Source organism: Anolis sagrei, chromosome 11 (assembly GCF_037176765.1).
Source record: "Anolis sagrei isolate rAnoSag1 chromosome 11, rAnoSag1.mat, whole genome shotgun sequence".
NCBI classification, from domain to species: Eukaryota; Metazoa; Chordata; class Lepidosauria; order Squamata; family Dactyloidae; genus Anolis; species Anolis sagrei.
In genome coordinates this window covers 828915-856597 of record NC_090031.1, presented here as the reverse complement: position 1 = coordinate 856597, position 27683 = coordinate 828915, and the positions used below count along the sequence as shown (strand labels likewise).

Below are 27683 nucleotides of genomic sequence, written 5' to 3'. Positions count from 1 at the left end.
CCGACACAGAAGTTTATAATAATAATAATCATCATCATCATCATCCATGGACATAGTTAACAAAGCCTTCAACACAGAAGCTTATAATAATAATAATAATCATCATCATCATCATCCATGGACATAGTTAACAAAGCCTTCCAACACAGAAGCTTATAATAATAATCATCATCATCATCATCATCATCCAAGGACAGTTTCTGGCAAAAATTGAGAGCCAAATTGATGGGAAAAACATGGCTGTGGCTCACAAATGGAACTCTGAAAAAGGAGACAAAGGAGGGCCTGATTCTGGCAGCCCAAGAACAAGCCATTCGAACCAATGCCATCAAAGCGAGGATTGAAAAGGCGACAACAGATCCCAAGTGTAGACTCTGCAAAAAAGCAGATGAAACAATGGATCACAACCTCAGCTGCTGGAAGAAGATCGCGGACAGACTACAAGCAGAGGAACAACACCTTTGCTCAGATGATTCATTGGAACTTGTGCCACAAACACCATCAAAGCAAGAATTGAAAAGTTAACGACAGATCCCAAGTGTAGACTCTGCAAGGAAGCAGGCGAAACAATGGATCCCATCCTCAGCTGCTGCAAGAAGATCGTGGACAGACTACAAGCAGAGGCACAACACCATTGCTCAGATGATTCATTGGAACATGTGCCACAAAGACCATCTGCCTGCCACAAAGAAATGGTGGGATCACAAGCCGGAAAAAGTTACAGAAAATGAACACATCAAGCTACTCTGGGACTTCCAGATTCAGACAGACAGAGTTTTGAAGCATAATACTCCTGACCTCACGATCGTGTTAAAAGACAAAGTATGGATCGTGGATGTTGAAATCCCGAGTGACAGAAGGATTGAAGAAAAACAACTGGAAAAACTGACACGATATATAGGTTTAAAGATCGAATTGCAAAGACTCTGACACAAGCCAGTCAAGGGTGTCCCAGTGGTGATGGGCACACTGGATGCAGTGCCTCAAGACCTTGGCCTGCACTTAAACACAATCGGCGCTGACAAAATTACCTTCTGTCAGCTGCAAAAGGCCACCTTACTGGGATCTGCAGGCATTATTCGACCATACATCACATACTTCTAGACATTTGGAAAGTGTCCGACATGTGAGCCAATACAACAGCCAGTAGAGTGACCTTGTTTGCTGTGTACTAATCTTGTTGTGTGCTCAATAATAATCATAATCATCATCATCATCATCATCATCTATATATATATATATATATATCACACAGTCCTAAACACCACTGGAGAAATTATTCTGTTTAGCCGGTATTACAACACTTGACATCCGTTGGGAAGCAGCAGCCAGTAATGAATTGACATCTCCAGTCCATCCCCTGTTTGGATATCAGCCAATGCCTTAAATCAAGAAACACCTTCCTAAGATCTACAGAGGTACTCAGAGGAACACCTCAGCAAGCAGGAGTCCAAAAGTGGCAGGCTAAGAACCGGAACCTCAATCAGTGGCTGAGACTGGATGAGAAACTCCCCCCTGGGCACACAGAAGAGTGGATGACCTGGAAGGCGCTGGACAGGCTGCGCTCTGGCATCACAGGATACAGAGCTAACTTTAAGAAATTGGGCTTCAAAGTGGAGTCTACAACATGTGAGTGTGGAGAAGAGCAAACCACAGACCACCTATTTCAATGCAACCTGGGCCTTGCCACATGCACAATGGAAGACCTCCTTACAGCGACACCAAAGGCACTCCAAGTGGCCAGCTTCTGGTCAAAGGACATTTAGCGTCACACCGAGTTTGTAATTTTGTTTGTGGTTTTTCTATGGATTATAACTGTATTTTCAATTCACTAGTGACGCAATAAATAAATAAATAACCAGGGTAGCGCTATCGAAGGAACCAGAGCTGATGTGGTCTACCCAATTTTCTGAATTAGTGCCCTAAATAACCCCAGGAACAGGCCTAAAAACAAAGATACCAAGATATTTTTGGGGGGTTGTGTTATTTCTTTGGAAGGGAATCAAATTATTATTATTATTATTATTATTATTATTATTATTATTAATCTTCCTAGGGATGTGTCAACAAATAAAAAGCTAAACACCTGGGAGAGGTGCGTGTTGCAGTGTGACACGTATGAGGAGGGAAGCATTAGCCTATGCTTTAAAAACTCAGCTCTGTGGGGAGGTAAATATTTGAGTTAGCATGTGTTTTGCGCTCTAATGTGTCCACAGGACCCATGTCCGTTACCTGAGCCTGTTGTCACCGGATAGGTCACTTCGGCGTAGACTTCAAACGTTGTCTCCGGGTTTTGTCTGAAAATAGAAAGTCGATGTATTTACGTCAGGTAGACCCCCCCAAATGATAAACGCTACACAAACAAAATCAGAAGATATAACGTACGCAACACACAAGCACACAAGATGCAAGAAAAACAGAGATAGTTCGGAGCTTTTCAATGTGCTTCAAAGCTTCCAAACATGTTGGGAGTGTTCTGGCAGGGTATGTAATGCAATACATGCTTGCTTAAAGCTAAACATCCTGCACAATGGACTTTGAGTGTCCCCCAAAAAACTAGCCATCTATATAAATAAAAATGTAATGTTCATTTGTGGGATTAGCATAACTCAAAAACCACTGGGCAAATTGACACCAAATTTGGACACAAGACACCTAACAACCCAATGTATGTTCTTCACTCAAAAAAATGATTTTGTCATTTGGGAGTTGTAGTTGCTGGGATTTGTAGTTCACATACCATCAAAGAGCATTCAGAACTCCACCAATGATGGGATTGAACCAAACGTGGCACACAAGCTCCCATGACCAAAAGAAAATACTGGAAGCGTTTGGTGAACATTGACCTTGAGTTTGGGAGTAATAGTTCACCTACATCCAGAGAGCACTGTGGACTCAAACAATGATGGATCTAGACCAAACTTGGCACGAATATTCCATATATCCAAATATGAACACAGATGGAGTTTGGGGGGAAATAGACCTTGACGTTTGGGAGTTATAGCTGCTGGGATTTATAGTTCACCTACAATCCAAGAGCATTCTGAACCCCACCAACAACAGAATTTGGGCAAACTTCCCACACAGAACCCCAATGACTAACAGAAAATACTTAAGGCCATCCAGTCCAACTCTCTTCAACGGGGCAAGAAAACGTAATCAAAGCCTTCCTGACAAAGAGCCATCCAGCCATAGATATAGATAGATATGATTCACGCACACATATAGTATCATAGATGTGAAAGGGACCCCTAAAGAAGGACAATTATATGTGGCATGTTCCAGAGAAGGCAAACCAGACAATCTCCACATCAAAACTGGCAAAGAAACAGCAAGAAATACTGTTTACCCACAAGCAGAAAGACATTACATATATTAGGAACCAACACCTACCCATTATTTCTCATTATGGTGTTTTTGGGCATTGAATTGTTGCCATTGTAAACCACCCTGAGTCACGAGAAAGGTGGTATACAAATGCAGTATGTACGTGTGTGTGTTTGTGTGTGTGTATGTATATATATGTATATATATATATATATATTCCAGATCAACATACTGGGCCACAGCATTGCGTGGCAGGCGACGGCTAGTATTTATATATAAATTAAAAGTCTGTGTGTATTTATATATAAATTAAAAGTCTAAAATTACAACAGCATAACAACACAGAGGAAACAAACAGGGACATCTAATCACCTCTCAACAAAAGACTGGCCCAGGCACTGCCAGGCCATCAAATGCTAATCAAGGTGGTCAGTTGAAACATTCACACCTAGCTCCAACAGAGTCCTTTGTCCCACCCCGGTCATTCCAAAGATATATAAACCCTTTTTCCTAGTTCCAACAGACCTCACAACCTCTGAGGATGCTTGCCATAGATGCAGGCAAAACGTCAGGAGAAAATGCCTCTAGAACATGGCCATATAGCCCAAAAAAACCTACAACACCCAGTGATTCTGGCCATGAAAACCTTCAACAATACATTATATTATTATTATTATTAATATTATTAATATTATTAATATCTGTGTACATCTAATTACCTCTCAACATAAGATTGCCCCAGGTACTGCCAGGCCACCAAATGCTAAGCAAGGTGGCCAGTTGAAACATTCACCCCTAGCTCCAATAGACAAGAGTCCTTCGTCCCACCCTGGTCATTCCAAAGATTTATAAACCCTTTTTCCTAGTTCCAACAGACCTCACTACCTCTGAGGATGCTTGCCATAGATGCAGGCGAAACGTCAGGAAAGAATGCCTCTAGATCATGGCCATATAGCCCGAAAAAACCTACAACAACTGTGTGTGTGTGTGTGTGTCTATCCATCAAACTCTTACCTGGTTTGATGGATATGGACCAAATTTGGTACACTACTGCCTGCTGGGGATTGTGGGATCTGGAGTCCCATACACCTCGAGGGCCAAAGTTTGCCCATGCCTGGCTTAGCAGGAGGCTTTCTAGAGGGCAATGTCTTCTTGGCAAAGGAGTCCTTTGCATAATGGTTAATCCGGACCTGCTGATCAGGTTGTAGTAACACGAAGGGCAACGGCCCGCTTCACTGGACGCATCAACGTCCATTAATCTTAATGCAAATCGCACCCGGTGATTTTTTTTTTCTCTCCAAATAGTTATGTCACAAGGCAAAAACGACACTTGCACTCTAATGCAAGATTGTTATGGTTTGATTTCTAAGACTGAGAAAGAAGAGAAGCATTTGTGATTTTCCGAAGGCAAAAAGACCATTCAATATCAACCGAAACGCAAAGACCACCAGCCCCGGCTGCTCCACTTTCCCGATATGCAGACTTGATGATTAATTATTGCAACACATTATTTAACAGTAGCTATAATTAGACCGAGGCAGCCTTTCAACACCTCCTGCAGCAGTTGTTTAAAACGGGCCCACAGTTTGGCTCCTTCTGTTTTCATTTCAGCTAAATGCGTGCTTTCATATTGCAAACGCATTGCCCACGGATGACTGGGGGAGGCACTCAAAGGACCGCGGGTTTGGGGCCCAGGACCCTCAGAGAAGTGGGAAACGGCACAGAAACACAGGGCTATTTGGCTTTCCTGAAAAGAACAACTCTCCAGGAATGTCTAGTTCTGCCCAGAAGAATTGCACGGCAGGACCAGACAGTCACAACTCGAGAGAACATCCGAGGACGTTAAGATTGTCTGGGGAGGCCTTGCTCTCGCTCTCGCCTTTGTCACAAGTACGTTTGGCGGGGACGAGAGACGGGGCCTTCTCAGTGGTGGCCCCTTGGCTATGGAACGCCCTCCATAAGGAGATCAGATCGGCTTCATTGCTCCTGACATTTTGAAAAAAAACTTAAAACATGGCTGTTTGAGCAAGCATTTGCAAATTGGAATTGGACAATGTTTTTATTGATGACTAGCCATCCCCTGCCACACGTTGCTGTGGCCCACTTGTGGTCATGGGGGTTCTGTGTGGGAGGTTTGGCCCAATTCTATCGCTGGTGGGGTTCAGAATGCTCTGTGATTTTAGGTGAAATACAAATCCCAGCAACTACAACTCCAAAATGTCAAGATTCTATTTTCCCCAAACTCCACCAGTGTTCACATTTGGGCATATTGAGTATTCATGTTGTAGAGTTTGGTCCAGATCCATCATTGTTTGAATTCACAGTGATCTCTGGATGTAGGTGAACCACAACTCCAAAATCAAAGGACACTACCCACCAAACCCTTCCAGTATTTGCTGTTGGTCAGGGGAAAACTGTGTGCCAAGTTTGGTTCAATTCCATCGTTGGTGGGCTTCAGAATGCTCTTTGATTGTAGGTGAACTATAAATCCCAGCAACTACAACTCCCAAATGACAAAGTCAATTTTTTTTAGTGAAGGACATACATTGGGTTGTTAGGTGTATCGTGTCCAAATTTGGTGCCAATTCATCCAGAGGTTTTTGAGTTCTGTGAACACCACAAACGAACATGACATTTTTATTTATATAGATTTACTGATTTATGTTTTTTTTGCTGTTGCTTTGATTTATTGCTGTTAATGTTTCTAAATTGTACTGTTTTTTTGTGGCATTGAATTTTGCCTTGTAAACCGCTTCGAGTCACCGGAAGGCTGAGAGGGGCGGTATACAAATAAAGGAAATAAATAAATAAGTGAAATCCATGAGTGATGAAATCCGCAAAACTCAAAGCAGGCAATGTGGAGGGGAAATTACAAAATCAAACTGAGGACAGCCAGATCTTTCCATTCCCACCAGCACTCATTAATAGACTTGCACACTGGTCCGTTTTAGCTGTTTTACTTCGGCCAAACCGGCTTCTTTGGCTCTACTGGATGGCCGTAACAGCAAGGGCCCACCCGTCACGTTTTCCCATCCATAACGGGACCTCGCAGCAGGCAAATCACAGCTCCTCTTCCCCTATTCAGAATCACAGTTGGGTCCTGGCTTCAGTGCATGTTTAGGCTTGGCCTAAAAATCCGTAGGGAGACCAAGGGGCTTGTTTATAAAGCTATTGTCCTCCAACCCTGCTCTACGCCTGTGAAACGTGGACTGTCTACAGATGTCACATGCAACTCCTAGAACGATTCCATCAGCGCTGCCTCCAGAAAATCCTGCAAATCTTTTGGGAAGACAGGTGGGGAAACATCAGTGTGATGGAAGAAGCAAAGACCACCAGCACTGCAGCGATGGTCCTCCACCATCAACTCCACTGGACCGGCCACATTGTCCAGACAAGAGGTCCTCCTGGTCAGTCGCAAGGCCGAACAGGGTATAGGGTTACAGCCTGTGTTGGATGGGGCCGCACTTCCCCTGAAGACGCAGGTTCGTAGCTTGGGTGTGACCCTGGACTCATCGCTGAGCCTGGAACCCCAGGTTTCGGCGGTGACCAGGGGAGCATTTGCACAGCTAAAGCTTGTGCGCCAGCTGCGCCCGTACCTTGGGAAGTCTGACTTGGCCACGGTAGTCCACGCTCTGGTTACATCCCGTTTAGACTACTGCAACGCTCTCTACGTGGGGTTGCCTTTGAAGACAGCTCGGAAGCTCCAACTAGTCCAACGCTCGGCAGCCATGATTCTAAGGGGAGCGGAGCGCAGGGAGCATACAACCCCCCTGTTGCGCCAACTCCACTGGCTACCGATCTGCTACCGGGCTGAATTCAAAGTGCTGGCGTTGGCCTTTAAAGCCCTAAACGGTTCCGGCCCAAGCTACCTATCTGACCGCATCTCTGCCTATGAACCCACCAGGACTTTGAGATCTTCCGGGGAGACCCTGCTCTCGATCCCGCCTGTTTCTCAAGCTCGGCTGGCGGGGACGAGAGATAGGGCCTTCTCGGTGGTGGCTCCTCGGCTGTGGAACGCCCTTCCTACGGACATTAGACTAGCACCATCTCTAATGGTATTCCGCAAAAAAGGTGAAGACCTGGCTGTTTGTGCAGGCGTTTGAGTAATTTAGTGCAATCTGGTAATGGAACATAGGAATGGAACAATGGACAACGAACCTGGACTACGCTTGGATGATGAGAAGATTGGGTACGGTTGTTTTTCGTAATAATTGTGCATTGTAATTGCTTATTGGTAATTTATGGATAATGTGTTAAGTCAATTGTTATATGTTGCATGAAACCACTGCTGTTTCTACTGTTTTTACTGTTTGTGAACCGCCGTGAGTCGCCTTCGGGCTTGAGATACAGCCGTATAGAAGCAAAGTAAATACATAAATAAATAATAAATGCTCAACCACCATCTCCCAAAGCAGTTGCTCTACTCCAAACTAGCACTGAAGCGATGGTCCTCCACCATCAACTTCACTGGACCGGCCACATTGTCCGGATGCCCAACCACCGTCTCCCAAAGCAGTTGCTCTACTCCGAACTAGCACTGAAGCGATGGTCCTCCACCATCAACTCCACTGGACCGGCCACATTGTCCGGATGTCCAACCACTATCTCCCAAAGCAGTTCCTCTACTCCGAACTAGCACTGAAGCGATGGTCCTCCACCATCAACTCCACTGGACCGGCCACATTGTCAGGATGTCCAACCACCGTCTCCCAAAGCAGTTGCTCTACTCCGAACTAGCACTGAAGCGATGGTCCTCCACCATCAACTCCACTGGACCAGCCACATTGTCCGGATGCCTGACCACTGTCTCCCAAAGCAGTTGCTCTACTCAGAACTCAAGAACGGAAACCAGAATGTTGGTGGGCAGGAAAAGAGGTTTAAAGATGGGCTCAAAGCCAACCTTAAAACTCTGGGATAGACACCAAGAGAGAACTGGGAAGCCCTGGCCCTTGAGCGCTCCAGTTGGAGGTCAGCTGTGACCAGCAGTGCTGCAGAATTTGAAGAGGCACGAATGGAGGGCGAAAGAGAGAAATGTGCCAAGAGGAAGGCGCGTCAAGCCAACCCCAAGCAAGACCCCCTTCCACCTGAAAACCGGTGCCCTCACTGCGGGAGAAGATGCAGGTCAAGAACATTTCAGGTAGTTTTACCCCGCCCTTCTCAACCCTCGAGGGGGGACTCAGGGCGGCTTACAGAAAAGGCAGAATTCGATGCCTATGCAATTTACACATAAAGTACAAAAAACCATAGTTAACAATTAACACAATTAAAACAATCAAAACATCAATATACAACGCATCCTATAAAACTATTCACATGGTCAGCGTTCGTCTTTCAGAGTTCCAAATACCATTCCATTAGTCATTTCCTGGTCATTGTCCAATTCCTTTCTCTATCTGCCCGATTGTCTGAATGCCTGGTCCCAAATCCAAGTTTTCAGTTTTCTCCTGAAGGAAAGGAGTGATGTCGCTGATCTGATTTCCCCGGGGAGTGAGTTCCACAGGTGGGGGGCCACCACTGAAAAGGCCCTGCTCCTCGTCCCCGCCAATCTCACTTGTGATAGAGGCGGGGTTGAGAGCAGGACCTCCCCTGAAGATCTTAGACTCTGGCGTGGGACGTAGAGGACTCCACAGTCACCTACAGACCCATCACCAGGACGCTACACTTGGAGGACCATCATCCTCGGACTCTGAGGGATCGCATAAGTAAGGCTTAGCCTCTCTCTTCAATATTTTTGATTCTTTTTATTTAATGGGACTGATCCAGAGTTGGGAATGTGCGGGATGGGTGGGTGAGGTGCGTGCGCATTTGGAGGCTTGGAATAGAGAGTTCCCCTCTTAGCTTCTTTTTCTCCTCCCCTCCTCTCTTGCAGAAATTACTAATAATTAATTATGAATAATAGTAATCCCAGCAAACAAACAGAAAGACCTCATTCTCAGAAAACTACTACCACCGAGTTACCTCTCCTCTAGAGCAGAAAATAGAATCGGCTTTAAGGAAGCATTAAACCTGAAGCAAAAAGGCGTGATTGGGAGGAGGAGGCAGTATTCAAATGTGGCCATATTGGGTATTTGTGCCAAATTTGGTCCAGTGAATGGAAATACATCCTGCATATCAGATATTTACATGACTACTCAGGAGCAAAATTACTGTTGTGAAGTAACAACGAAAATAATGACTTTAGATTGTCTGCACATTTCTTCCCTCTCCAAAACCATTATACCAATTACCTGTCTATGCCCAGCATTATTTTTTAATATTTTAATTATTACATTTGGTTTTTAAATGCGTCGTGTTTTTGTTATTGTTTTTTGCTTATTTTGCTTATGAGTTATGTATTGTTTTTGTATTATTGCTGTTATTGTTTATTGTTGTGTTGTGGGCTCGGCCTCATGTAAGCCGCACCGAGTCCCTCGGGAGATGGTAGCAGGGTACAAATAAAGTGTTATTATTATTATTATTATTATTATTATTATCTATATAAAAATCTATATCTATCTACTGTATATTCCGGCATATAAGGCGACTGGGCGTATAAGACGATCCCCAACTTTTCCAGTTAAAATATAGAGTTAAGACGACTCCCATGCATAAGACTACACCCGTGTATAAGACGACCCCTGACTTTTGAGAAGATTTTCTTGGGTTAAAAAGTAGTCTTATACGCCAGAATATACTGTGTGTGTGTGTGTGTGTGTGTGTGTGTGTGTGTGTGTGTGTATATATATATATATATATGCTCTGTGCATAATGAGTTCCTTAAAAACAAAAGGACCAATGAACGAAATCACACCAAATTTGGCAACAAAATGTCTCACAACACAAGGAGTGACCATCACTCAAAAAGTTATGATTTTGTCATTTGGGAGTTGTAGTTGCTGGGATTTATAGTTCACTTACAATCAAGAGCATTCTGAACTCCATCAATGATGGAATTGAACCAAACTCGGCACACAGAACTCCCATGACCAACAGAAAATACTGAAAGGGTTTGGTGGGCATTAGACCTTGAGTTTGGGAGTTGTAGTTCACCTACATCCAGAGAGCTCTGTGGACTCAAACAGGGATGGATCTGGACCAAACTTTGCACAAGCACGCAATACGCCCAAATATGAACACAGATAGAGTTTGGGGGAAATAGACCTTGACATTTGAGAGTTGCAGTCACTGGGATTCACAGTTCACCTACAATCAGAGGGCATTCTGAACCCCATGAACAACAGAATCAGGGGCAAACTTCCCACACAACCCCCATTAAAAACAGAAAATACTTAAGGCCATCCACTCCAAATCCCTTCATCAGGGCAAGAAACATAAACAAAGTCCTCCTGACAATGGTGGAGTTTGGGGAAAATAGACCTTGGCATTTGGGAGTTGTAGTTGCTGGGGTTTATAGTACACCTACAACCAAAGAGCATTCTGAACTTCACCAACAATGAAATTGAACAAATGAACCAAACTTAGCACAAAGAACTCCCATGACCAACAGAAATTACTGGAAGAGTTTGGTGGGAATTGACCTTGAGTTTTGGAGTTGTAGTTCACCTACATCCAGAGAGAACCGTGGACTCAAACAATGATGGATCTGGACCAAAGTTGGCACGAATACACAATATGCCTAAATGTGAACAATGGTGGAGTTTGGGGAAAATAGACCTTGGCATTTGGGAGTTGTAGTTGCTGGGATTTATAGTACACCTACAACCAAAGAGCATTCTGAACTTCACCAACAATGAAATTGAACAAATGAACCAAACTTAGCACAAAGAACTCCCATGACCAACAGAAATTACTGGAAGAGTTTGGTGGGAATTGACCTTGAGTTTTGGAGTTGTAGTTCACCTACATCCAGAGAGAACCGTGGACTCAAACAATGATGGATCTAGACCAAAGTTGGCACGAATACACAATATGCTCAAATGTGAACAATGGTGGAGTTTGGGGAAAATAGACCTTGGCATTTAGGAGTTGTAGTTGCTGGGATTTATAGTACACCTACAACCAAAGAGAATTCTGAACTTCACCAACAATGAAATTGAACAAATGAACCAAACTTAGCACAAAGAACTCACATAACCAACAGAAACGACTGGGTTTGGTGGGCATTGACCTTGCGTTTTGGAGTTGTAGTTCACCCACATCCAGAGAGAACCATGGACTCAAACAATGATGGATCTGGACCAAAGTTGGCACGAATACACAATATGCCCAAATGTGAACACTCATAGAATCATAGAATCAAAGAGTTGGAAGAGACCTCATGGGCCATCCAGTCCAACCCCTTTCAGCCAAGAAGCAAGAATATTGCATTCAAATCACCCCTGACAGATGGCCATCCAGCCTCTGTTGAAAAGCTTCCAAAGAAGGAGCCTCCACCACACTCCCTCTGGGGCAGAGAGTTCCACTGCTGAATGGCTCTCACAGTCAGGAAGTTCTTCCTCATGTTCAGATGGAATCGCCTCTCTTGTAGTTTGAAGCCATTGTTCCATTGCGTCCTAGTCTCCAGGGAAGCAGAAAGGAAGCTAGCTCCCTCCTTCTCCCTGTGGCTTTTGTGGAAAATAGACCTTGGCATTTGGGAGTTGTAGTTGCTGGGATTTATAGTTCACCTACAATCAAAGAGAATTCCCCACAAACGATAGAATTGGATTAAACTTCCCAAACAGTGCCCCCATGACCAACAGAAAATACTGTGATTTCTGATGGTCTTCGGCGACCCCTCTGACACCCCCTCGCAACCCCCCCAGGGGTCAAACCCCCCTGGTTGAAAAACCCTGCCCTATACCATTCTTCCAATTGGCACTCCCCGCCTTCTGCATGGCTTCTGCATGTGAACCTAGTTGTCCTTGCTTTGCAGACCACGCTTAAATGACATCCCAAAGGCCAGTGGACAAACAGGCTCCACGATATATTTGAGGCCATGCAACCAATGGCATTAATAGGTCAGCCTGCCCGTCCCCCCAAAAACAAGCCCCGATTTGTTTTGGTAAGTGCTGAAATAAAAGGGGGCTTTCAAAAGCTTTGCAAAACACGCACGGGCAACAAAGAACGCATTCTTGATTCCAACAAGCTAACACCTCAGTGGAGATTTGTTAAGTCCTGTTCAAACATCTTGTAACATTGGGGAAAGGAAGGGGGAGATGGGGAACAGGGGTCCCGAAGTCTCGCAGAAGCATTTCGCCTGGAATGAGACCGCGTCCAGTTCTGGGCCCCACAATCCAAGAAGGAGAAGGCTAACATGGAAGGGGTCCAGAAAAAGGGCCGGAGACCATGAATCCCTCAGAGCAGCATACAGAATCATAGAATCCTAGACCTGGAAGAGACCACATGGGCTATGTAGTCCAACTCCCTTCTGCCATGCAGGAAAAGCACAATCAAAGCACCTCCAACAGATTGCCACCCAGGCTCTGATTAAAAGTCTCCAAGGAAGGAGCTCCATCAGACTCTGAGACAGAGAGTTCCACTGTTGAACTGGTCAAAGTGCTTGTTGATAGCAGGTAAACTATAAAGCCCAGTACCTACAACTCCAAAATGTCCAGGCCAGTTTATTTGCTAGAAGACGTAGGGGAGCTTGTCAAAGGTCTTCCTGAAATCAAGATATACTACATCCAAAGCATTCCCTATATCTACCAAGCTTGTAAAACTATCTAGCCATTGAATTCTGAAATACAAGAGAATAAGACCGCATCCAGTTCTGGGACCCACAATCCAAGAAGGAGAACATGAAAGGGGTCCAGAAAAGGGCCGGAGACCATGAATCCCTCAGAGGAGCAGCATACAGAATCATAGAATCCTAGACTTGGAAGAGACCACATGGGCCATCTAGTCCAACTCCCTTCTGCCATGCTGAAAAAGCACAATCAAAGCACCCCCAACAGATAGCCACCCAGGCTCTGATTAAAAGTCTTCAAGGAAGGAATTCTGCCAGACTCTGAAAAAGAGAGTTCCACTGTTGAACCAGTCAAAGTGCTTGTTGATAGCAGGTAAACTATAAATCCCATGACCTACAACTCCAAAATGTCCAGAAGGCATAGGGGAGCTTGTCAAAGGCCTTCCTGAAATCAAGATATACTACATCCAACGCATTCCCTATATCTACCAAGCTTGTAAAACTATCTAGACCTGGGAATCTTTCGCTTGGAGACGTGAATATTGAGAGCAGACATTCGAGCCATTGAATTCTGAAATACAAGTGAGTAAGACCGCGTCCAGTTCTGGGCCCCACAATCCAAGAAGGAGAAGGATAACATGGAAGGGGTCCAGAAAAAGGGCCGGAGACCATGGATCCCTCGGAGGAGCAGCATACAGAATCATAGAACCCTAGACCTGGAAGAGAACACATGGGCCATCTAGTCCAACTCCCTTCTGCCATGCAGGAAAGGCACAATCAAAGCACCCCCAACAGATGGCCACCCAGGCTCTGATTAAAAGTCTCTAAGGAAGGAGCTCCACCAGACTCTGAGACAGAGAGCTCCACTGTTGAACCGGTCAAAGTGCTTGTTGATAGAAGGTAAACTATAAATCCCAGTAACTACAATTCCAAAATGTCCAGAAGGCATAGAGGAGCTTGTCAAAGGCCTTCCTGAAATCAAGATATACTACATCTAAAGCATTCCCTACATCTACCAAGCTTGTAAAAATTATTTAGACCTGGGGATCTTTCGCTTGGAGACATGAATATTGAGAGCAGACATGGGAGCAGTTGAATTCTGAAATACAAGGGACTGCACATGCTAGAGTATGTGCACAGCTTTGAAGAGAAAGCGTGGGTAGATGCGCAGAGCCACCAGGCAATTGGAATTTCTCCAATTCTAAGTGGAGAGGGGTGCCACAACGCCGATTTCGGTCTTCCTCGGCTGTATGTTTGTGCATACATACATACATACAGGCAGGACAGAAATCCAAAGAGGGCAGATTCCTCCGCCATAACCACCCTGGGTCAGGGTTTGTTCCAACCCAGCTTATCTCTTCCCATTGAGAAGCTATTTAGAAGCTTCCTGGGTGACAGCTGGAGCGAAAAAAATTGGGTCAATTTCGCTTGCCTGAAAAAGAAACAGACTCCCGTTACTCAGCAAGAAGACAGAGATGGGAGAAAAGAGAGAGGGAAAAGAGAGGAAGGAAAGGGAGGAAAAAAGGAAGGAAGGATGGATCTACTCTCCTAGTGATGGTAAAGAAAAACCCATATTTATTGTCAAAGGCTTTCATGGCCTTAATCACTGGGTTGTTGTAGGTTTTTCAGGTTGTATGGCCATATTCGAGAAGCATTCTCTCCTGACATTTCATCTGCATCTATGTCAGACCTCACAACCTCTGAGGATGCCTGTTATAGATGCGGGCGAAATGTCAGGAGAGAATGCTACTCGAACATGGCCATTCAGCCTAAAAAACCTACAACAACCCATATTTCATTCCAAAAGAAGCCAAGATCAGGCCATGTCAAAGTACGGGTTGAGGACAAGACTCCTTGTACCAGACTGGAAAAACAATATTTCACGTTCCTAGGCAGCTGGCTCTCGGTTGTCATTTTATTACGGGCAGCTGGCTCTCGGTTGTTGTGTTTGGGGCACAACCAAGCCTCCATAAGGCGGGATGGAGGCCTCACACAGTCCCACAGGCACCCACTGGCTGGAATTTTAGCACTTCCGCTACGACCACAAGCCTAAATTGAGCCAGATTCTCCATTACGCGCACAGAGAGGGAACAGTTTCGCTGCCCAGTTGCTATTGATTTTTAATACGACTTTGTCCCTCTGTGGCCAGGCTGTCAGAGGCAGGGAAACAGCGGAGTCCCCTCTCTATTTTCCATAGCCTTCTCACAACGAGCCTTCCTCGGGCACCAGGGCTCTGGATTTCAACTTCACTTAAGCCTACTGAAAGGCAAGGTCAAGTCTCAATTGTGAGCATCCAAGGTTGCTCCAGAAGTCGCTGTCAAGAGCAGGCTCCTCTCGCAACACATCTCAAGCTACGGACACACACATATACTTCTCACAACGAGCCTTCCTCGGGCACCAGCGCTCTGGATTTCAACTTCACTTAAGCCTACTGCAGGCAAGGTCAAGTCTCAATTGTGAGCATCCAAGGTTGCTCCAGAATTCGCTGTCAAGAGCAGGCTCCTCTTGCAACACATCTCAAGCTACACACACACATATATACACATATTATATATATACACTAGAGCCCCCAGTGGTGCAATAGGTTAAACCCTTGTGCTGGCAGGACTGAAGACCGACACGTTGCAGGTTCGAATCCAGGTAGAGTGCAGATGAGCTTCCTCTGTCAGCTCCAGCTCCTCATGCGGGGACATGAGAGAAGCCTCCCACAAGGATGGCAAAACATCAAAACATCCGGGCAACGTCCTTGCAGACGACCAATTCCCTCACACCAGAAGTGACTTGCAGTTTCTCAAGTTGCTCCTCACAGAATATATATATAACACACATACATACACACATATACTTATACACATCCGGGCAACGTCCTTGCAAACAACCAATTCCCTCACACCAGATGTGACTTGCAGTTTCTCAAGTCGCTCCTCACATGGAATATATATATACATATACACGTCTGGGCAGATGGCCAATTCTCTCACACCAGAAGTGACTTGCAGTTTCTCAAGTCGCTCCTCACATGGAATATATATGTGTGTGTGTGTGTGTGTGTGTGTATATATATATATATATATACACACACACATATACACATCTGGGCAACGTCCTTACAGACGGCCAATTCTCTCACACCAGAAGTGACTTGCAGTTTCTCAAGTCGCTCCTCACATGGTATATATATATATACATATACACATCCGGGCAAATGGCTAATTCTCTCACATCAGAAGTGACTTGCAGTTTCTCAAGTCGCTCCTCACATGGAATATGTGTGTGTGTGTGTGTGTATGTGTATATATATATATATATACACACACACACACACACACACACATACACATCTGGGCAACGTCCTTACAGATGGCCAATTCTCTCACACCAGAAGTGACTTGCAGTTTCTCAAGTCGCTCCTCACATGGTATATATATATATACATATACACATCCGGGCAAATGGCTAATTCTCTCACATCAGAAGTGACTTGCAGTTTCTCAAGTCGCTCCTCACATGGTGTATATGTATGTATATGTATACATATATATATATATATACACACACACACACACACATAAACACATCCGGGCAGATGGCTAATTCTTTCACATCAGAAGTGACTTGCAGTTTCTCAAGCCGCTCCTCACACAGGAATATATATATACACACACACTGACTTACTTAGACTTATATATGTACACTGAGACCACTGTGATTGTGATTATGAAGGTTTCAGGCAGCTTTCCCCAGGCTAGAGCCCTCCAGACGGGTTTGGACTACAAGACCCAGCATGTTGGCTGAGAACAATAGGAGCAGCAGTCCAAATGCCTTCGTAAGGCTCCAACACATTGCACGGAAGGAGTCCGAAGAAGTGGCTGTCATTATTGCTTCCAAATTCCTATACCTTATGCTTTGAGTGAAAATCCTCATCGTAAAGGCACACACTGGAAACTACTGGCATTGAGGATACATGGAAAAATCAATGGGAGCGACTTGGGAACGTGCTCTGGCGAAGGCATTCGTGATCTGTGCTTATTTTCAGTGTCACCAACCTCACTTAGAGGCTTCCTGTCTCCTAGCAATTTCACATCCTGAGGACAACGAGAGAGGGAAAATCCCAAGCATCTCATACTCCGTTGCCTTGTCTTTCATAACTACCCTCATTTCTATAAATCAGCATTTCTCAACCTGGGGGTTGGGACTCCTGGGGGGGGGGGGGGTCATGACGGGGTATCATAGGTCACCAAAGACCATCAGAAAACTCTGTATTTTCTGTTGGTCATGGCAGTTCTGTGTGACAAGTTTGATTCAATTCCATCATTGGTGGAATACAGAATGCTCTTTGATTGTAGGTGAACTATAAATCCCAGCAACTACAACTCCCAAGTGTCATGGCCTATTTCCCCCAAACTTTGCCAGTATTCACATTTGGCCATATTGAGTATCCATGCCATGTTTGGTCCAGTTTCATCATTGTTTGAGTCCACAGTGCTCTCTGTATGTTGGTGAACTACAACTCCCAAACTTAATGTCAATGCCCACCAAACCCAGTATTTTCTGTTGGTCTTAGGAGTCCTGTGTGCCAGATTTGGATCAATTCCATCATTGGTGGAGTTCAGAATGCTCTTGATTGTAGGTGAACTATAAATCCCAGCAACTACAACTCCCAAGTGTCATGGCCTATTTTCCACAAACTCCGCCAGTGTTCACATTTGGCCATATTGAGTATCCATGCCATGTTTGGTCCAGTTCCATCATTGTTTGAGTCCACAATACTCTCTGGATGTAGGTGAACTACAACTCCCAAACTTAATGTCAATGCCCACCAAACCCAGTATTTTCTGTTGGTAGTGGGAGTCCTGTGTGTCAGGTTTGGATCAATTCCATCATTGGTGGAGTTCAGAATGCTCTTGATTGTAGGTGAACTATAAATCCCAGCAACTACAACTCCCAAGTGTCATGGCCTATTTTCCACAAACTCCGCCAGTGTTCACATTTGGCCATATTGAGTATCCATGCCATGTTTGGTCCAGTTCCATCATTGTTTGAGTCCACAGTGCTCTCTGTATGTTGGTGAACTACAACTCCCAAACTTAATGTCAATGCCCACCAAACCCAGTTTTTTCTGTTGGTCATGGGAGTCCTGTGTGCCAGGTTTGGATCAATTCCATCATTGGTGGAGTTCAGAATGCTCTTGATTGTAGGTGAACTATAAATCACAGCAACTACAACTCCCAAGTGTCATGGCCTATTTTCCACAAACTCCGCCAGTGTTCACATTTGGCCATATTGAGTATCCATGCCATGTTTGGTCCAGTTCCATCATTGTTTGAGTCCACAATGCTCTCTGGATGTAGGTGAACTACAACTCCCAAACTTAATGTCAATGCCCACCAAACCCAGTATTTTCTATTGGTCATGGGAGTCCTGTGTGCCAGGTTTGGATCAATTCCATCATTGGTGGAGTTCAGAATGCTCTTGATTGTAGGTGAACGATAAATCCCCGCAACTACAACTCCCAAATGACAAAATCAATCCCCTCCAACCCCACCAGAATTCAAATTTGGACTTATCGGGTATTTGTGCCAAATTTAGTCCAGTGCCTATCAGATATTTACATTACAATTCAGAACAGTATCAAAATTACAGTTACGAAGTAGCAACGGAAATAATGTTATGCTTGGGGGTCACCACAACATAAGGAAAGGAAAACAAGAAAAATAGTAACACGAGAAAGAACAAGAAATATAGTAGCATCTCTACAACTCTATAAATATAAATATATATAGTGTTTTCTCTCTTCCCCCCACTGATACAAGTATTTAAAATTGGGGTTTTGTTTTTTTCCCTGCAAGCATATCTTTCTACACGTATATTCCAAAATGCATGCCCTTCTTTGCATACATGCTCAGAATTCCAAGCGTTCTTTTGCAATTTTTTCCCCACACTCCAAAATGTATCCTTACTACACAGAATTAAAGATTCACACAACAGGATAATGTTGTCAAATTACAAGAGAAACTCTTAAGTGCTTCCCAGGATGGCTGCGCAGCGAGAAAACCCTTTGAAGAGCTTACATAAAACTGTAATTTGTCACCCTGATTACATCACTATTGCAATATTTATGCTTCATCTCAAATGTTATGGACTTCTCCTTAAATAATCGCCATTGCTACTATTAAAGGGTGTATACATCAGGGTTGGGAGGCTGTTTATTTATAAACACATGCTCTACTCCCGTGTTTCTCAGCCTGGGGGTCGTGAGGGGGTGTCAGAGGGGTCGTCAAACACCATCAGAAAACATAGTATTTTCTGTTGGTCATTGGGATTCTGTGTGGGAAGTTTGACCCCAATTCTATTGTTGGTCAAGTTCAGAATGCTCTTTGATTGTAGGTGAACTATAAATCCCAACAACTACAACTCCCAAATGTCAAGGTCTACTTTCCCCAGACTCCACCAGTGTTCACATTTGGGCATATTGAGTATTCATGCCAAGTTTGGTCCAGATCCATCATTGCATGAATCTACAGCACACCTCTGGATATAGGTGAACTACAACTCCCAGTCTCAAGGTCAATGCCCACAAAACCCTTCCAGTGTTTTCTAATCGTCACGGGAGTTCTGTGTGCCAAGTTTGGTTTAAATCCATCACTGGTGGAGTTCAGAATGCTTTTTGATTATAGGTGAACTATAAATCCCAGCAACTACAACTCCCAAATTACAAAATCCTCCCCCAACCCCACTAGCTTTCACATTTGGGCATATTTGGTATTTGTGCTCATTTTAGTCCAGTGAATGAAACTACATCCTGCATATCGGATATTTACATTACAATTTATAAAGTAGTAAAATGACAGGTATCAAGGAGCAACGTAAACAATAGTATGGTTGGGGGTCACCACAACATAGGGAACTGCATTAAGGGGTCACGGCATTAGCAAGGTTGAGAACCACTGCTCTACTCTGTTTATAGACAAATACAAAGAAGAGAGCATATACCAGTGTGTCCTCATTCTACATATATATATATACATCCACACATACCTATGCTTCTTCAAAGGCAACTATGCATGCATTCATATGAGGAGTGGCTGAAAGACCCCTTTATCTATCTTCTTTTTACCTACAGGGTAATCTGGCCTGTTCTTTGAAAGAGGGAGATACCTATATCTATCTAGAAAGATATAGGTATCTTTTAACTAACCATTTAACTGGCCCGTTCTCATAGAGAAAGAGGGATATATAGAGACAGATATATTGATTGATATTGATATTTAGACATAGATAGATATAGATAGCTGTATACATATGTGTGTGCATATAAATATAAAAATATACATATAAAATATGCAATCATAATAAATAGAATTCCTATATATATGATAAAACTAAAAAGATATAGGTATGTTTTAACTAACCATTTAACTGGCCCGTTCTCAGAGAGAAAGAGGGATATATAGATACAGATATATTGATTGATATTGATATTTAGACATAGATAGATAGATAGATATAGATAGATGTATATATATGTGTGAGCATATAAATATAAAAATATACATATAAAATATGCAATCATAATAAATAGAATTCCTATATATATATATAATAAAGCTTTTTACTTAGAGGATAAACGAGCCTATTCTTAAATAGGAAGAGAAAGTATTGTTATTATATTCTGACTCTGAAGGAGCTGGGGGTGGTGATGGCCGACAGGGAGCTCTGGCATGGGCTGGTCCATGAGGTTCATTCCATTGCAGTATTATTATTATTATTATTATTATTATTATTATTATTATATGAAACCTTTCCCTTATTATTTATATATTATTATATTATATTATTATATATTATTATTGGAGGAAACCTTTCCTTTATTATTATTATATTATATTATTGCATTATTATTATTATTTCTATTATTAGATGAAACCTTTTCCTTATTATTTCTATATTATATTATTATATTATTTTATTATATATTTACTATTGGAGGAAACCTTTCCTTTATTATTATTATATTATACTATTTCATTATTATTATTATTATTATTATTACTGGAGGAAACCTTTCCCTTATTTTAATTATTATTTTTATTGTTATTATTGGAGGAAACCTTTCACTTATTATATTATTATTATATTATTCAAATGAATTATTATTGTTATTATTAGATGAAACCTTTCCCTTATTATTATTATTATTATTATTATTATTATATTATTAGTAGTATACTATATTATTCCATTGAATTATTATTATTATTACTATTATTAGAGGAAACCTTTCCCTTATTTTATATTATTATTATTATTATATTCCATTGAATTATTATTATTATTATTAGATGAAACCTTTCCCTTATTTTATATTATTATTATTATTATTATTATTGGAGGAAACTTTTCCCTGATTATTATTATATTATTATTATTAGTATACTATATTATTCCATTGCATTATTATTATTATTATTATTATTATTAGAGGAAACCTTTCCCTTATTTTATTATATTATTATTATTATTATATTCCATTGAATTATTATTATTATTATTAGATGAAATCTTTCCCTTATTATTATTATTATTATTATTATGTTATTAGTAGTATACTATATTATCCCATTGTATTATTATTATTATGAGATGAAACCTTTTGCTTATTTTATCATATTATTATTATTATATTGTTCCATTGAATTATTATTATTATTATTATTATTATATGAAACTTTTCCTTTATATTATTATTATTATTATTATTGGAGAAAACCTTTCCCTTATTATTAGATTATTCTTATATTATATTATTCCATTGAATTATTATTATTATTATTATTAGAGGAAACCTTTCCCCTATATTATTATATTATTATTCTATATTATTATTATTATTATTATTGGAGGAAACCTTTCCCTTATATTATTATTGTTATTATTATAATATTCCATTGTATTATTATGATTATTCGATGAAACTTTTCCCTTATTTTATTATTATTATTATTATTGGAGGAAACCTTTCCCTTATTATTATATTATTCTTATATTATTCCACTGAATTATTATTATTATTATTATTATTGGAGGAAACCCTTCCGTTGTTATTATATTATCCTTATATTATATTATTCCATTCAATTATTATTATTATTATTATTATTGGAGGAAACCTTTCCCTTATTATTATTATTTTACTATTATTATTGGGAGAAACCCTTCCCTTATTATTCTATTATCCTTATATTATATTATTCCATTCAATTATTATTATTATTATTATTATTATTGGAGGAAACCTTTCCCTTATTATTAATATTTTACTATTATTATTGGGAGAAACCCTTCCCTTATTATTCTATTATTCTTATTATATTATTCCACTGAATTATTATTATTATTATTATTATTGGAGGAAACCCTTCCGTTGTTATTATATTATCCTTATATTATATTATTCTATTGCATTATTATTATTATTATTGGAGGAAACCTTTCCCTTATTATTAATATTTTACTATTATTATTGGGAGAAACCCTTCCCTTATTATTATATTATTCTTATATTATTCCACTGAATTATTATTATTATTATTATTATTGGAGGAAACCCTTCCGTTGTTATTATATTATCCTTATATTATATTATTCTATTGCATTATTATTATTATTATTGGAGGAAACCTTTCCCTTATTATTAATATTTTACTATTATTATTGGGAGAAACCCTTCCCTTATTATTATATTATTCTTATATTATTCCACTGAATTATTATTATTATTATTATTATTGGAGGAAACCTTTCCCTTATTTTATTATTTTACTATTATTATTGGAGGAAACCCTTCCGTTGTTATTCTAATATCCTTATATTATATTATTCCATTGCATTATTATTATTATTATTATTATTGGAGGAAACCTTTCCCTTATTATTAATATTTTACTATTATTATTGGGAGAAACCCTTCCGTTGTTATTCTAATATCCTTATATTATATTATTCCATTCAATTATTATTATTATTATTATTATTGGAGGAAACCTTTCCCTTATTATTATTATTTTACTATTATTATTGGGAGAAACCCTTCCCTTATTATTCTATTATTCTTATATTATATTATTCCATTCAATTATTATTATTATTATTATTATTGGAGGAAACCCTTCCCTTATTATTATTATATTATGGTTATGAGTATGATAATTGTTTTATTGTGAGAGGGAGAAGCTTTCCTGAGGTAATTCTGAGGCGGAGGGAGGGGCAGAGGATGTGACACGCATCTTCAGGACTCCCGTGTCGCCCTGTTCGTGTGAAGGCGGAGGCGGCGGCGCTGCTCCCGGTTCCCCGTTCCCCTTGCCCTCCCCGTGGCGCCCGGACTCACTTGACGCGGGTCCCCATGGCTGCCTGCCTGCCTGTGAGGCCCACTTCCGGCTGGACGCCGCTCACTCCATCCCGTCCGGGCAGCAGCAGCAGGGAAGGCCAGGCCAGGCCAGGCGAGAGAGCAGGGCGGGAAGTGGACAGCGCCGGGACGGAAGTGGCCGCGCGGGGGTCGCTGGGAAGTGTAGTCCCGCTGCACAGTCGGCGCGCCGGAAGCCGCTCTCGCTCTCGCCGCCATCGCCGAGCTGGGCGTCGTCATAGCAACGCGGAAGCCTAGGCCACGCCTCTCCTCTCCACAAGGCCTGAAGGGAAAATAATAATAATAATAATGATAATAAATCATAGATATAAGTAATAATAATAATAATAATAGAGAAGATTAATAATAATAATAATAATAAATGATAGATATAAGTAATAATAATAATAATAGAGGAGATAAATAATAATAATAATAATAATAAATGATAGATATAATAATAATAATAATAATAATAATAATAGAGGAGATTAATAATAATAATAATAAATGATAGATATAATAATAATAATAATAATAATAGAGGAGATTAATAATAATAATAATAATAATAAATGATAGATATAAGTAATAATAATAATAATAGAGAAGATAAATAATAATAATAATAATAATAAATGATAGATATAAGTAATAATAATAATAATAATAGAGGAGATAAATAATAATAATAATAATAATAATAATAAATGATAGATATAATAATAATAATAATAGAGGAGATTAATAATAATAATAATAAATGATAGATATAATAATAATAATAATAGAGGAGATTAATAATAATAATAATAATAATAATAATAATAAATGATAGATATAAGTAATAATAATAATAATAATAGAGAAGATAAATAATAATAATAATAATAATAAATGATAGATATAAGTAATAATAATAATAATAATAGAGGAGATAAATAATAATAATAATAATAATAAATGATAGATATAATAATAATAATAATAATAGAGGAGATTAATAATAATAATAATAAATGATAGATATAATAATAATAATAATAATAATAGAGGAGATTAATAATAATAATAATAATAAATGATAGATATAAGTAATAATAATAATAATAATAATAGAGGAGATAAATAATAATAATAATAATAATAAATGATAGATATAAGTAATAATAATAATAATAGAGAAGATAAATAATAATAATAATAATAATAAATGATAGATATAAGTAATAATAATAATAATAGAGGAGATAAATAATAATAATAATAATAATAAATGATAGATATAATAATAATAATAATAATAATAGAGGAGATTAATAATAATAATAATAAATGATAGATATAATAATAATAATAATAATAATAATAGAGGAGATTAATAATAATAATAATAATAAATGATAGATATAATAATAATAATAATAATAGAGGAGATTAATAATAATAATAATAATAAATGATAGCTATAAGTAATAATAATAATAATAGAGAAGATAAATAATAATAATAATAATAATAATAATAATAATAATATTAGAGGAGATAAATAATAATAATAATAATAATAATAAATGATAGCTATAAGTAATAATAATAATAATAGAGAAGATAAATAATAATAATAATAAATGATAGCTATAAGTAATAATAATAATAATAGAGAAGATAAATAATAATAATAATAATAAATGATAGCTATAAGTAATAATAATAATAATAATAATAAATGATAGCTATAAGTAATAATAATAATAATAATATTAGAGGAGATTAATAATAATAATAATAATAATAATAATAATAATAAATGATAGCTATAAGTAATAATAATAATAATAATAAATGATAGCTATAAGTAATAATAATAATAATATTAGAGGAGATAAATAATAATAATAATAATAATAATAATAATAATAAATGATAGCTATAAGTAATAATAATAATAGTAGTAATAATAATAATAATAGAGGAGATAATAATAATAATAATAATAAATGATTATACTTATAAGTAATAATAACAATAGAGAAAATAAATAATAAATAAATATAATAAATAATAATAATAGAGAAAATAAATAATAAATAAATATAATAAATAACAATACAAATATTATTAGGCCTGAAGGGTAAAATAATAATAATAATAATAATAATAATAATAATAATAATAATAGAGGAGATAATAGAGGAGACCTGGCTGTTTGTGCAGGCGTTTGAGTAATTTAGTGCAATCTGGTAATGGAACATAGGAATGGAACAATGGACAACGAACCTGGACTACGCTTGGATGATGAGAAGATTGGGTACGGTTGTTTTTTGTAATAATTGTGCATTGTAATGGCTTATTGGTAATTTATGGATAATGTGTTAAGTCAATTGTTCTATGTTGTATGGAACCACTGCTGTTTCTACTGTTTTTACTGTTTGTGAACCGCTGTGAGTCGCCTTCGGGCTTGAGATACAGCCGTATAGAAGCAAAGTAAATAAATACATAAATAAATAAATAAATAATAGAATAAATAATAATAAATGATAGATATAAGTAATTATAATAGACGAGATAAATAATAAATAGAATAAATAATAATAATAAAATAAATAATGATACATATAAATAATAATATAATAATAAATGAAATAATAATGAAGAAATAATAAATAGTAATAATAAAATAATAATAAATGAAATGAATGATAATAAATAGTATTAATAATAAAATAGTATTAATAACAAAAATAATAATATCAAATATAAGTGAAATAATAATAAAATAATCGTGATAAATAAAACGAACAACTAATTAATAATGAAGATAAATAAAATAAATAATAAATAAAAACTTAAGAAATGAAATAACTAATAATAATAAAATAAATAAGGATATAATCATGATAATAAATGAAATGAACAACTAATTAATAATGATGATAAATTAAATAAATAATAAATAAATACTTAAGAAATGAGATAATAACTAATAATAATAAAATAAATAATGATATATATAAATAATAATAATAGTAAATGAAATAATAATAAAGAAATAAATAATAGTAATAGCAAAATAATAATAAATGAAGTGAACAATAATGAAAAGTATTATTATTAATAATAGTATTAATAATAATTATATCAAATATAATAAGTGAAATAATAATAAATGAAATAACCATGATGACAAATAAAATGAACAACTAATGAATAATGATGATAAATAAAATAGTAATAATAATAAATGAAACAATCATGATAATAAATAAAATGAATAACTAATTAATAATGGTGATAAATAAAATAAATAATTAATAAATACTTAATAATAATAAATGAAATAGTAATAATAAATGAAATGAATAACTAATTAATAATGATAATAAATAAAATAAATAAAAAATAAATATTTAATAATAATAAATGAAATAATAACAATAAATGAAAAAATAATAATGAGGATGATAAATAAAATAAATAATAGTAATAATAATAAAAGAAATAAATAACAATAAATGGAATAATAATAAATGAAAAATTATAAATAAAAATAATAGTAATGAAAATTTTAATAAAATAAAGATAATCAAAGAAATAGATAAATAAATAATGATAATAAAATATTAAATAATAATGGAAAATCTAATAAATAAAAATAATAAATGTAATAATAAATAAACTAAATTATGATGATAAACAATAATCATAATAATAAACAAAATAATACAACATATAATAAATAAGTGCAATCAATTGAAATGGTTCTAAAGTCAATACAAAAAAGTATACTTAATGAAAATTTCTTTACTATATCATTACAGTAATTGTGCGTGATTAATTACTATAATTAATTACTATAATTGGGGAGATTAAAATTCAAGGGCTCCTGTTTCCCTCATTTTTAGAACTATTGAGGTGAAACTTGCTGCAGTGGTAGAACACACTGACCACTGTTAGCCTACCAAATTTCACAACATTTCGCATATCCATTGATTTTTCACGAATTTTCAAAGTTTTAGGGAGCGACACCACTATCCTGAGTGGTGCTTTCTGATGCTGATGCATTCTGGGAAATGTAGCTTAGTGTAGGGACTTTTCAATTCATTCCTCCCTTCCCAAACTACATTTCCCAGAGCTCTGTGCTGTTCCCAAACTGCACTGCTCCCTCTTTTGCAGGCTGCTAATGCTGAGACTGCATTAGTTTAATAGAGGAATGGAAGGTTCTAAGGCAGCCTTTGGCTTTGCTTCCTTGCCTTGCATTGAATATGAAACTGACTTTGGGAGCCTTCCTAGATTGACAAAACTAAAACCAAAAAGTATGGGGTCAGTTTCGATTCTAAAATATTTGAT

General features: G+C 38.0%; 1 protein-coding gene across 4 annotated transcripts in view; it reads right to left on the bottom strand.

The window, feature by feature from the left end:
* DENND1A (DENN domain containing 1A) overlaps positions 1-23470 on the bottom strand; it is a 364486-nt gene extending 341016 nt beyond the window's left edge. For all 4 annotated transcript variants that reach the window (XM_060757606.2, XM_067471741.1, XM_067471740.1 and 1 more), the window contains exons 1-2: positions 23319-23470; positions 2233-2297 (exon numbers count right to left, since the gene is read on the bottom strand). In XM_060757606.2, the coding sequence (XP_060613589.2) occupies positions 2233-2297; positions 23319-23335 (82 nt within the window). In that variant the 5' untranslated portion in view covers positions 23336-23470. The remainder of the gene's footprint in view (positions 1-2232; positions 2298-23318) is intronic.
* Positions 23471-27683: the final 4213 nt, after the last annotated feature.